Source organism: Drosophila simulans, chromosome X, assembly GCF_016746395.2.
Source record: "Drosophila simulans strain w501 chromosome X, Prin_Dsim_3.1, whole genome shotgun sequence".
NCBI classification, from domain to species: Eukaryota; Metazoa; Arthropoda; class Insecta; order Diptera; family Drosophilidae; genus Drosophila; species Drosophila simulans.
In genome coordinates this window covers 8,701,351-8,712,604 of record NC_052525.2, presented here as the reverse complement: position 1 = coordinate 8,712,604, position 11,254 = coordinate 8,701,351, and the positions used below count along the sequence as shown (strand labels likewise).

General features: G+C 45.8%; 6 protein-coding genes across 7 annotated transcripts; 4 read left to right on the top strand and 2 right to left on the bottom strand.

Annotated features, from left to right (window-relative positions):
- Window positions 1–35: 35 nt before the first annotated feature.
- On the bottom strand, window positions 36–957 carry LOC27206713. Its single transcript, XM_016182525.3, has 2 exons — window positions 806–957; window positions 36–709 (listed from the first exon to the last, which is right to left on the bottom strand). The coding sequence occupies exon 2, from the start codon at window positions 598–600 to the stop codon at window positions 49–51; it is 552 nt and encodes a 183-aa protein (XP_016038652.1). The 5' UTR covers window positions 601–709; window positions 806–957; the 3' UTR covers window positions 36–48.
- A 27-nt stretch (window positions 958–984) lies between these two features.
- On the top strand, window positions 985–2,743 carry LOC6725511 (zinc finger protein ZPR1). Its single transcript, XM_002106488.4, has 2 exons — window positions 985–1,804; window positions 1,918–2,743. Exons 1-2 carry the CDS (start codon window positions 1,123–1,125, stop codon window positions 2,616–2,618), a joined length of 1,383 nt encoding a protein of 460 aa, XP_002106524.2. The 5' UTR covers window positions 985–1,122; the 3' UTR covers window positions 2,619–2,743.
- A 345-nt stretch (window positions 2,744–3,088) lies between these two features.
- LOC6725510 lies at window positions 3,089–3,649 on the top strand. Its single transcript, XM_016172817.2, has 2 exons — window positions 3,089–3,254; window positions 3,315–3,649. The coding sequence occupies exon 2, from the start codon at window positions 3,324–3,326 to the stop codon at window positions 3,555–3,557; it is 234 nt and encodes a 77-aa protein (XP_016038651.1). The 5' UTR covers window positions 3,089–3,254; window positions 3,315–3,323; the 3' UTR covers window positions 3,558–3,649.
- Window positions 3,650–3,783: 134 nt separating this feature from the next.
- LOC6725509 lies at window positions 3,784–4,676 on the bottom strand. The gene is made up of 2 exons (XM_002106486.4): window positions 4,141–4,676; window positions 3,784–4,081 (listed from the first exon to the last, which is right to left on the bottom strand). The coding sequence occupies exons 1-2, from the start codon at window positions 4,538–4,540 to the stop codon at window positions 3,945–3,947; spliced, it is 537 nt and encodes a 178-aa protein (XP_002106522.1). The 5' UTR covers window positions 4,541–4,676; the 3' UTR covers window positions 3,784–3,944.
- A 20-nt stretch (window positions 4,677–4,696) lies between these two features.
- On the top strand, window positions 4,697–6,231 carry LOC6725508 (dolichyl-diphosphooligosaccharide--protein glycosyltransferase 48 kDa subunit). Its single transcript, XM_002106485.4, has 2 exons — window positions 4,697–4,921; window positions 4,996–6,231. The coding sequence occupies exons 1-2, from the start codon at window positions 4,780–4,782 to the stop codon at window positions 6,201–6,203; spliced, it is 1,350 nt and encodes a 449-aa protein (XP_002106521.1). The 5' UTR covers window positions 4,697–4,779; the 3' UTR covers window positions 6,204–6,231.
- A 242-nt stretch (window positions 6,232–6,473) lies between these two features.
- Window positions 6,474–10,638, top strand: LOC27207833 (histone H3.3A). 2 transcript variants are annotated; one of them, XM_016183480.3, is made up of 3 exons: window positions 6,474–6,625; window positions 8,467–8,776; window positions 8,932–10,638. In XM_016183480.3, the coding sequence occupies exons 2-3, from the start codon at window positions 8,495–8,497 to the stop codon at window positions 9,058–9,060; spliced, it is 411 nt and encodes a 136-aa protein (XP_016038650.1). In that variant the 5' UTR covers window positions 6,474–6,625; window positions 8,467–8,494; the 3' UTR covers window positions 9,061–10,638. The 2 variants fall into 2 exon arrangements, with proteins under 2 accessions (XP_016038650.1, XP_039152770.1); XM_039296836.2 differs by lacking the exon at window positions 6,474–6,625 and having other exon boundaries at window positions 8,455–8,776.
- Window positions 10,639–11,254: the final 616 nt, after the last annotated feature.

The window sequence follows — 11,254 nt, the reverse complement described above, 5'->3', positions numbered from 1 at the left end:
CCACATCCTTAATAAGTAAATAACATAACGTACGCTTTATTATTACATTTACATGTCTGTTTGATTCATTTCCGCATGCATTTTTTTCATTAGTGTTAAATAGGGTAAAATGATCGGGTTAATCCCATTCCTTGTCACGCGTTCCAAATTTTTTATAATTTCCTCAATTCTGCCCATAGATTTCCGCTGCTCTTTAAGTTTAGAATCGAACTCAGCGTCAGAATTCTGCGGCGATGTGGCCACGTGTTTAGTATCCTTTTCCAATGGGTGCACGTTTTCGGTATCATCTTCTATTGTGGGCAGTTTCTGAATGAATTCTCCTATATATGAAACTATTAAAGTCATTATTTTTTCAAAGAAGTTGCTTTTAAAATATGTATGTTCCATTTGCGTCTTTTCGTTGCGAGTTTTAATAGTCTTTTCCCCATCGTTAAATGCATTCCACAAAAGTTGCAATTTGCATAGTCGCCCTTCAAAATATCCAAGTTTAGATTTCCGTTGAGCCGAATCCTTTTTATAATTGCGAATGAGGCTCTGAATTTCCTCGCCCAACCTCATTTGCTCGGCCAACAGCGCATTAATGCTCGACGATCCGGCCATCTTGATTGAAAGTCTCTTGAATTGGTAGCAGGAATATAAGCAACAACTCTAAGCTTGGTTCTTTTTGTACTTTTGCACTTGTCGCTCTACAAAAAGACTCCAGTTATTTCTGAAAGCAGGTAATTTTAGGAAGAACGCGGGTCAGGTAAGTGGTATTCCCAAATTAATATGCAGATGCCAATCAGTTATTGTTTTAGGGCCTTACCGTGTGGTGGCAAATACGCTGCAGGTAAGCTCTTGAATTTATTTGTGCACGTTTTTATTCCGTTATGAATTCTGTAACGAACCTGAGAACATTCGCGACCGTTTAAGACCAACGCGCCGAGCACACTTCTGGGCATTTAAGGATATTTAAGCATATGCAAGACGGTCACACTACGAATTCTATCGGTGACCGATAGGCTTATGTACACTTATCGCCAGCGTCTATCGATTAAACTTGCACGTTTCGCCCCAAACATATACATTTAATTTAAAAAAGCACACTTAAACAGCAACTTTCGAGTGAATAGCAAACAAATCATGTCCACCGTGAGCGCCGCCAGCAGTAACAATGACACCAGTCCGCCGGAGAGCGCGGGGAACGTTCGGCCGGAGCCCATTTTCCGGGAGATCAATGCGGAGCAGACCGACGAGATTGTGGAGATCGAGTCCGCCTGCATGAACTGCTTCGAAACGGGAGTAACTCGGCTGCTGCCCACCAAGATACCCTTTTTCCGCGAGGTAGTGCTTATGTCCTTCAAGTGCGACCACTGCGGCCACATCAACAACGAGATGCAGTCGGCATCGGAGATCCAAAAGTCCGGCATTCGCATCGAACTGGTGGTGCAATCCGTGGCCGATCTCAATAGGCGCGTGGTGCGCTCGGATAACTCCAGCATCAGCATACCGGAGGTGGAACTGGAGATTCCGGTGCAGTCGCAGAAGGGCGAGGTGACCACTGTCGAAGGCATCATCGAACGGACAATAGCCGGCTTGTCGCAGGATCAGGAGAAACGGCGCATCGATCATCCGGAGACAGCTGCTTCAATTGAAAGGTACATCGAGCGATTGCACCGCTTAAAGGAGGTGACAACGCCCTTTCACCTGCTCCTCGAGGACATATCCGGCAATAGTTTCGTCGAGAATCCGCTGGCACCTGCCGCCGATCCGCAGCTAAAGACTTCGTACTTCACACGCAGCCAGCAGCAGAACGAGCAATTGGGTGAGGCCTCATTGTAACATTAGAAACTTAACCAGTGGGATAGCCAAAAAAACCATAGAGTCACATAATTCGTAATGTTCCCCTTATAAGCACACACCTGTATTCCTTTCCAGGCCTGTACGAGCAGAATCACGAGGATCAGCACCTGCTGAAGCCCATTGCCGAGGACTCGTGGCCCATTGAGAATCTGCACGGCGAGGTGCTCCAGTTCCCCACCAATTGTCCCAGCTGCCAGGCGCCCTGCGAGACGAACATGAAGCTGACAAACATACCGCACTTCAAGGAGGTGGTGATCATGGCAACCGTTTGCGGTGCCTGTGGCCACAAGACGAACGAAGTGAAGTCCGGCGGCGGAGTGGAGGCGCAGGGTGTACGCTTTCGCGTCCAGATTGCCAGCAAGGAGGATCTGACGCGCGATGTCCTCAAGTCGGAGACGTGCAGCTTGTCCATCCCAGAGCTGGACCTCGAGGTGGGTCCGCATGCCCTGTGCGGGCGATTCACTACCGTGGAGGGTCTGCTGGTGGCCATGCGGGATCAGTTGGACGGCACGCTCTTCCACGACTCCGCCGACGTCGCGACCAAGCAGCAGATGCAGCGATTCCTTGACACCTTCGAGGATGTCATGAATCTGAAGCGAGTCATTACGCTGGTGCTGGAGGATCCAGCCGGAAATACCTATGTGCAATCACTGAGCGATGACGACTCGGAGCCGGATGACAAGCTCACTGTGGAGCGGTACGATCGCTCCTACGAGGACAACGAGGATCTGGGCCTCAATGACATGAAGACCGAGGGCTACGAGCAGAAGGCGTGATGAAGTCCTGCATTCGCAATTATGGCAATTAATTCATAATCAGACCAGTTTTTTTATAATTATACCCGTTTCTCGTTAAGCAAAATTGTAAACTGAATTCGTTGAAGAGTAAAAAATAGGCAACCGGAAAAGTTTTCGACCATATAAAGTATATATATTCTTGATCAGAACGTCGAGTCTCGATCTCAGTAATTATAACAGCTGGAATGTTAAGATTACAGATTCTAGTTTTGAGCGGTTTGTGGGCGTGGCAACATTTGAAAACAAACGGATAGGGTCAGATCGACTCAGCTATTGATACTAATCAAGAATATATATACTTTACATGGTCGGAAACTATTCCTATTGCCTGTTTTGTACGTTTCAACGAACACTTTTACTCGATCCTAAGCAGCAAATAAACAAAATTCGAACAAATGTCCACACAGCATTGAAAATATTACATCTAGTTGCAGTTCTAAAATAAATCATTTCTCACAAGGATAATTCAAAAAGCTTTTTTTCAATATTCAGTCTATCGAAATTTCGTCACCTGCAGCTGTGCGGCGATAGCAAGTATCGATAGCCAGCAGGCCAGCTCTAATCAGCTGTTTGGTTTGTTCGTTGTGTAACTTAACTGAACGCGTTGAATTTTTGGTAAATATGCTTAAATGGTATATTTGATGCTCCCAGTAAACTAACACCCCCATCCCGTAGAGCACCAAGATGTCCGCATCCGCTGCCCGAGGCACTACATCGCTGCTGAAGCGCGCATGGAACGAGATTCCGGACATCGTCGGCGGATCCGCCTTGGCCCTCGCCGGAATCGTTATGGCCACCATCGGAGTGGCCAACTACTATGCCAAGGACGGCGATAACCGGCGCTACAAGCTCGGCTACGTTGTCTACCGCCACGACGATCCGCGCGCCCTGAAGGTGCGCAACGACGAGGATGACTAGAGGACTTCGACCCTTCGGAAAAATCCTGTCGGCTCTCATCTTTGATTTTTTTTGTTTACTCTAAAGCTAAGTAAAACAAACATCCAAATGTACAGAAGCCAGTGTTCAGTGGTTCAACTATAGCGGGTAATAGTTTTCCAGGTTTTTCGTGTTTCATGCATACACAAATCCACTCCATATTCCTACAATTGCAACGTTTTTTGTTTGAAAATCCAAAAGAACGCACTTGTTCTATAAAAAGAAGAAATATTTATATATATATTCCTAATTCAAAACCTACATAGTTACAAATTTCACAAAAGATTTATGCACTTAAAACCAAATCACAAGGAAGGGAAAAAACACGGAAAAAAGACAGTGTAAAATATGTTAAAACACCAAAGATCTTTAAAGATCCTTGTGCGAGAACTTTAAGTGGAATTTGCAGGCCTTCTCCGTGTAAAAACATTCGCTGCAGATGCCGCACTTGAAGGCCGGTATGGAGTCGCTGCTGGAGTTGGCCTCGGTGGTGGGAGGAGCAGTTGCTGGGGAAGATTGAGAAGTTTAAAATCTACCTAGCTAGATAAGCAAAATGTGCACTTACCTCTTTTGGTCGACACTGCTTCCGCCAACACCGTGGGCAACTGCTCATTCCTCGGCTCCACCGGATGAGTTTGGGTCTGCGTGTGCGACTGGGATTTCCTGGCCTGGCTGCGCCTTCTGCGCTGCTCGAACTTTAGGGCCACGTTAAACTCGCCGTGGGCGCACAGCCACTGGTGGCTGAACTCGTAGGCCATCGACAGCTTCTTCACGCAGATGCGGCAGATCTGCTTGGGATAGTCGTCCTCTGGATCCAGTGGAGGCAAGGAGACGGGCAGGCAGGACGCTAGCATATCCGCAATGGGCACCATCTTGTCCAGCACTAGGGCACTCTCATCGTAAATGGACAACGATTCCAGGCACTCGTTCCCGCACGTGCGACAGAAGCTCTCGAAGATGTCCATTATGGTTGTTGATAACGAATGTTATTAACAATCTAAAATTTGAATTTAAATGTTTTGTTTATAAATTGGCTAGTAAATGTAATCGATAATTAATGAAGTCATCGATTTTTTATAATTCTTTAAAATCCTTCTGGTATTTTCGTATATTTTGGCACACTCTGCCAGTATTTGGCCACACTGCCAGTCAGTCATTTTTTTCAAGAAAAGCCGGAGAGAATTTTGTGTTTTAGTTGGATAAAATGATGTGGAAGGCTCTACTGATCGCCGTTTTGGCGATTGCCCACTGTCAGGCGGTACTGGAAACGGACGCCAACACTTTGGTCCTGCTGGACAACCTGGCCATCCGGGAAACCCACTCGATCTTCTTCAAATCGCTGCAGGGTGAGTGAAAATGCCGGCTAACCTCTGACGTGGACAATGAAATGTGTTGATAATTGGTTATCTTTGGGCTACAGATCGCGGATTCAAGCTCACCTACAAACTGGCGGATGACTCCAGCCTGCTGCTGTCCAAATACGGCGAATATCTGTACAAGAACGTCATCATATTCGCACCAAGTGTCGAGGAATTCGGCGGCGATGTGAGCGTGGAGCGTTTGGCCCAGTTCGTCGACGATGGCGGCAATGTTCTGGTGGCGGGCAGCGAGAAATCCGGCGACGCGCTTAGGGAATTCGCCTCCGAGTGCGGCTTCGAGCTGGACGAGGAGAATGCGGCGGTCATTGACCATCTGCACTACGATGTCAGCGATGCTGGCGAGCACACAACCATCCTGACATCCGCCAAGAATCTAATCCAGGCCGACACCATCGTGGGCAAGGCCAACCGACAGGCGGATGCCGCACCGCTGCTCTATCGCGGCACAGGACTGATTGCCGACAAGGAGAACCCGCTGGTACTCAAGCTGCTGACCGCCGAGAGCACCGCCTATAGCTACAATCCCGAGGCCAGTGTCTCCGACTATCCGCATGCCGTTGGCCGAGGCACCCTGCTAATCGCCGCCCTGCAGGCGAGGAACAATGCCCGCGTAGTCTTCTCCGGCTCGCTGCTCTTCTTCTCCGACGAGAGCTTCACCACGGCCGTGCAGTACGCGCAGAGCGGTGTGTTCCACAAGCTGGCCGGCAATCGCGACGTGGCCGAGTCCATTAGCAAGTGGGTATTTGGGGAGACTGGCCGCCTGCGCGTGGCATCCGTGCAGCATCACAAGGAGGGCGAGCTGCTGCCACCGGATCAGGCGTACACCATCACCGACCCGGTCGTCTACACCATCGGCATCGAGGAGCTGGTGCAGGGCGAGTGGCGCGCCTTCAAGGCCAGCGACATTCAACTGGAGTTCGTGCGCATCGATCCCTTCGTGCGCACCTATCTGAAGCAAACGAACACGGGCGCCTACCAGGCCAAATTCAAGATACCCGACGTCTACGGCGTTTATCAGTTCAAGGTGGACTACGATCGCGTGGGCTACACGCATCTGTACAGCACCACCCAGGTGTCGGTGCGTCCGCTGGAGCACACGCAGTACGAGCGCTTCATCCCGAGCGCATTCCCCTACTACACCAGCGCCTTCTCCATGATGATCGGCGTGTTTGTCTTCTCGTTCGTGTTCCTTCACTTCAAGGATGAGCCCGTGGGCAGGGCCGCCAAGGAGGACAAGAAGTCGCAGTAGTCTGCACGTTCATTCAACTCAAATGTAATACACAATGCACTAAAATAAAGTTTCCCGCAGAGAGAAACCCACAATCCATCAAAAAACTTGGCTTTTAGTAACTATATGACATGCCAAGGTTGGCTTAATGAAGCTTACTTTGCCTTAAAATTATAATCATTTTTAATCTCTAAGTTACAAAATTTAAAAGTTTTAAAAATTCAATTAGCAAAGAACAGAACCAAACTATTTGTCGTGCACGGTCTTACTTCTCAGACAATCGAGTGTAATCGAATACAATCGAAGAAGATTTTCTCCTTCTCGGCTACCACCTATAGCTCTCAACGAAACGAAATCATTGTGAAAATTTCTCTCGTCCGAATTTGTTCGTCTCGTATTGAAAGTGACAATTTGTGAAGAGTAATCTTATTCCGTGTTTAACGGTGAGTTTTTTTTTATTGCTAAATACTTCTAATACTAAGTGTGGTTCTTACAACTCACGTGCTTGTGGCCGCTGAATATGTGCGTGTGTGCGCTGTTTTCCAAATTTTTTTTTTCGTTGTGAATCGCCTGAGTTATTGTTTTGCCGTTTTTGGGGCTCCGCCGGCCGTCCAGCGGAGCCCTATTTTTCACCGCACATACACAGGCGCACAGTCGCTGGTGGATACATACACAAATGCACGAAGATGTGAGAGGTCTCGTATTCGCACGACTGTTGGTTGCATTGTTGTTGTAGTTGTAATGGTGAGGTGCGCTGCTTTTTTTTTTCCAAAATGGCCGCCAAGCAGGAGAATAGTAAAAAATAAAAAGTTGCAGTCGTTGATGAAATTGGCCAAAAGAATAAGAAAAAAAAAAAAAAGAAAAAAAACAATTTGCCAATGTGCGAGAACTGGCGCCAAAAAGTATGAGTAATCGTATTTATGCTGGTTGGCATAAACATACAAAAGCAATTTATTTATTTCTTAAGTGGCACGCGTTTGGATGTGTGTGTATACTTAACACGCACATTGGTGAACAAATGCAAATGTGCATCTCTTCGCATGTCATGCGCAGTGTGTGCCATCTCTCTTTCCCACCGCCAGCTTTTCCCGCATGTTATTGCATAATTGCTTTTTATTTTCTTTTTCCTTTGGCATTCTCTTTTCTGAGGATGTGCAGCTGTCACATCTACACGCACACACATGCTTTCTAGCGGAGAAACGACGCAATTAACTGCTGGCACACCTCCCTTCTCTTTCTAACGCGAACGTGCCCCTATAGGCATCTCCCTCCGACTTGCCGCCTTTAAATGCGCGCCAAGTTTTTACCGCTTGATTTTCCTTCCTTTTGTTTATGTTTACTCTTTTGGCGCTACCATTCGAAGATTTTTTTCCTTTTCTTTGGCTTCCTTTTATTTGATATTTTCCTCTTGCCTGCACAAGAAGTAATTATAAATTGAAAACTACAACTCATTACTTCAGCGTGATTGATTCCGCATAAAGCGCAAAAAAAAAACTCAAGAGGTTGTACATAAAAAGAAGGGGAACACAAAAAACAGCGACTCACGATGTTTGCCCGCGAAGAAAAGAAATGAGATTTTCAAGTGGTCCTCCATCGTGGAACATTTACACAGCGAGAAAAGCAGATGTAATACAATTATACCACCAATGGAGAATAAGATGTATTCCTATTGCTATTTAGAAGGGATTAATTCTGTAAGATTTTTAATTATAGGTTAGGCAAGAACTTCGTCTTAGCTAAGCTTCATTTGCACACCAATATAAATATGAATCACACCATTATTTTTCTGTATGTATTGCTGCCGAGGCACGATTTTTTCCTTTGCCACTCAAGTGGAAGTTTCTCGAGTGCCTCGTTCCCAGAAGAAGATGGGAAAATATTTGAAATGGGGGGCAAGAAGGAAAAGCAGGCAGCTGCCTCAAAAAAATTTCACCTTCAACCCTCGTTATCGTTGTGACGACGAACCAAAGTTCCTCGTCAGTTGGCCGCCAGCGCTTCGGCGCTGTGCATCGGTCCAAACTTTGGCTCCCCGCCATATCCATCCGTGTATATCCGTCAAGAGTATCGTATCCTGGCCAATTGCATCGTGCACTGCGCCTGTGCCGGACGAAAAGTTTAGAGTTTGTGCCCAGTTCCTGGCCGCCGAGTTGCCTATCTCATCTGGCGAGGATCAGCGTGTTTACTTTGGGTAGCAACCAAACAGTGATTGTAGAAGTGCTTTTAACTAATGTGAATCTGGAACGCACACAATCTAACTTAGCTTTTTCAATTCCCTTCATTGCAGTTCAAAAAAAGAAGAAAGCTAAGAAAAGATGGCTCGTACTAAGCAGACTGCCCGTAAGTCGACCGGAGGAAAGGCTCCTCGTAAGCAGCTGGCCACCAAGGCTGCCCGTAAATCGGCGCCATCCACCGGCGGAGTAAAGAAGCCCCATCGTTATCGTCCCGGAACTGTGGCTCTTCGTGAGATCCGTCGTTACCAGAAGTCGACCGAGTTGCTCATCCGCAAGCTGCCCTTCCAGCGTCTGGTTCGTGAAATCGCTCAGGATTTCAAGACCGATCTGCGTTTCCAGTCGGCTGCCATCGGTGCCTTGCAGGTGAGAATTATGCTCTCCAAAGCAATGAATTATTGTGGTTTAACTTAACTAAGAATGCTAGGATTCATGGGATTATGACTAGTCGAAGTGGGGGGATACCAATGTTTTAAAGAAACTTGATTATCCAACTCATTTGAATTTCTCTTGAATTACAGGAAGCATCTGAGGCGTACCTTGTGGGTCTCTTCGAGGACACCAACTTGTGCGCTATCCACGCCAAGCGCGTGACAATCATGCCCAAGGACATCCAGTTGGCGCGCCGCATCCGTGGCGAGCGTGCTTAAGCTGGATCAGCCGGAACGCCGGATTCGATCACTGTCGTCCAGTCCCGAACAGCAGACCGTTCACGTAACATTGTGGAAGAGGTGCTCGCCGAGGAGCTATACCATCGACACATTGATCCAATCTATCATTCATATTTACATGTATACATTTATCATCCCTTTGTTGTTCAATCGAATCGACAGCATGACGTTCTCGATGAGAAAAACACCACACACAAAACAACACACAACATTACTGTAATGCTTAAAACTTATTTGTAACTCTTATTATTACTATTATCAATTAGTTTTTAAGTTTTTTTTCTCGCCTGTGCGTCGACGGTGGCACCGTGTACGTTGCGTCGTGCTCCTTCTCCTTCAAATCCGGGTCCACCTCTTCGATTTGGAAGGAGGGAATACCACCGGGCGGCCGTTGTTGCCTGTCCGCCTGCAACATCCGCCACCAACCACTCCAACAACTGTCCAGCTGGCGGGCTTCGGTTTCCAGGTAATCCGTGATCTTTAAGGCGCCTGCCTCGCCTTTATCGCTTCGATTGAGAAGAGGTCCACCATCTGGCTGCCGGGATGTGCGGAGCGTGGAGATCGGGGCCAACCTAACGCCGGCTGGGCGTGGCAAGGCGGACAGACGGTTGCGGACCGCCTGGCGGTGGTTCCCGGATCTCTGGATGGGCGGCGAGGGCATGGCCGTCTGGCGATGCCACTGACGGCACGCGGCTTTTATGAAGATAATATCCATATATAACACCGAAGACCGAATCGAGTACACTTAACTTTACACTTACGTATATGCATATATATACATAAATACATACATATATATAAATATAAAACTATACGGAAGGAAAAGAACTAGATATAAATACTCTTTCTTCTGTTCACTTTTCGTTACTGCAAATCATAATCAGAGCATTATATATATATATATAGAAGTTATATATATATATGTATGTATACATATAACGAAGGGATGGGCGTGACAGAGTTAGTTGATTAAATAAGATTTTAGATTTACATGCATTTTATACGTTTAGGCGGACGATGTCGAAGTAGAAGAATGATGATGATTCTTCGGGAGATGAGAAAAGATATAAAGATGATTCAGCAATCAGATAAACTTACACATCTATAGATTTGGAAGAGCATCGAATAAAAATAACCAAGACAAAAATCACATAACAATACAAAATAAAAGCAAAAGCGCCGAGCAGAGCATTGAATATTTCCCAATATTTATATGTAGTTTGAAACACATGCAAAATAATCAATTGTAAACGCCCATAAACATGCATATATATATATATATAAATATACATATAGCTGTAAATTGGTGTCGATAACTAGTTTCACATTGAACATTTAAACAAATCGGACTAAATATGTGTCTATATCGTATCGTCGTAGCTTACAAGAACCAATATGAAAACCGAAAACAGAAAACGAACCCCCACAAAACACAAAAACAATTTACAACAACAAATCAGTGACAGCAAGAGCAAAAATAACTGGAAACATCAGCAAAAAAAAAAAGAAAATAAAAAATAAACGGTTTTTTCTATAGAAGAAACCAAAAAAACCCAACACCAACGAATTGTTGTATTTTCTGCGAAAGCGAGACGGGAATAGTGTGTTCGAGAGGGGGGGTGGGGTGGAGAGAGGTGGCGATGGTACAGTTGACTCCAAAAATCGAAACCAAACGTCATTCGTTTTGTTTACGTGTGTTAATCTCGGTGCGTGCATGTGTGTGTGTTACTCTTGTTCGTTTCTGTGTGTGCAAGCTTGGCTAGCTGCATCTGTATGTGTGTGGGTGGCTTTGGCGCTGCCCCCTTTTTTTGTTTGTCTTTGATTTGCTTTTTCAAGGCTGCCATTAAGTGGCGCCACCTAGCGGTGGTTCTGTGCCACGGGCGCTCAATAAGGGTTAACGAACCACTTTGTTCGTAAGCTGAGACGCCCAATAGGGGTTAACGGTTAAACTTTGTAATTAAATGCTAATATTTATAATAATGTACATTAAAACAAATTTTTATTTAGTTTAAATTACCAATATTTTCCTTCTTTTTGTCAGTGTATATATCGTTATAACTCAAGCATACCCATTTAAATTGCAAATTGAACGCAAGATTTAAACATTCCATTTACATATAAACGTACATTTAATTTATTTGCATATTTAGCATACAGTCCAGAATGCGACGCA

What these genes read in the sequence shown, in the direction of transcription:
- LOC27206713 (XM_016182525.3), bottom strand. Translation starts at nt 600, where the DNA reads ATGGCCGGATCGTCGAGCATTAATGCGCTGTTGGCCGAGCAAATGAGG.
- LOC6725511 (XM_002106488.4), top strand. Translation starts at nt 1,123, where the DNA reads ATGTCCACCGTGAGCGCCGCCAGCAGTAACAATGACACCAGTCCGCCG. An exon ending in GCAGCAGAACGAGCAATTGG is followed by an intron (nt 1,805 to 1,917) that starts GTGAGGCCTCAT and finishes ATTCCTTTCCAG; the next exon opens with GCCTGTACGAGCAGAATCAC.
- LOC6725510 (XM_016172817.2), top strand. Translation starts at nt 3,324, where the DNA reads ATGTCCGCATCCGCTGCCCGAGGCACTACATCGCTGCTGAAGCGCGCA.
- LOC6725509 (XM_002106486.4), bottom strand. Translation starts at nt 4,540, where the DNA reads ATGGACATCTTCGAGAGCTTCTGTCGCACGTGCGGGAACGAGTGCCTG. An exon ending in AGCAGTGTCGACCAAAAGAG is followed by an intron (nt 4,082 to 4,140) that starts GTAAGTGCACAT and finishes AATCTTCCCCAG; the next exon opens with CAACTGCTCCTCCCACCACC.
- LOC6725508 (XM_002106485.4), top strand. Translation starts at nt 4,780, where the DNA reads ATGATGTGGAAGGCTCTACTGATCGCCGTTTTGGCGATTGCCCACTGT. An exon ending in CTTCTTCAAATCGCTGCAGG is followed by an intron (nt 4,922 to 4,995) that starts GTGAGTGAAAAT and finishes TTTGGGCTACAG; the next exon opens with ATCGCGGATTCAAGCTCACC.
- LOC27207833 (XM_016183480.3), top strand. Translation starts at nt 8,495, where the DNA reads ATGGCTCGTACTAAGCAGACTGCCCGTAAGTCGACCGGAGGAAAGGCT. An exon ending in CTGCCATCGGTGCCTTGCAG is followed by an intron (nt 8,777 to 8,931) that starts GTGAGAATTATG and finishes CTTGAATTACAG; the next exon opens with GAAGCATCTGAGGCGTACCT.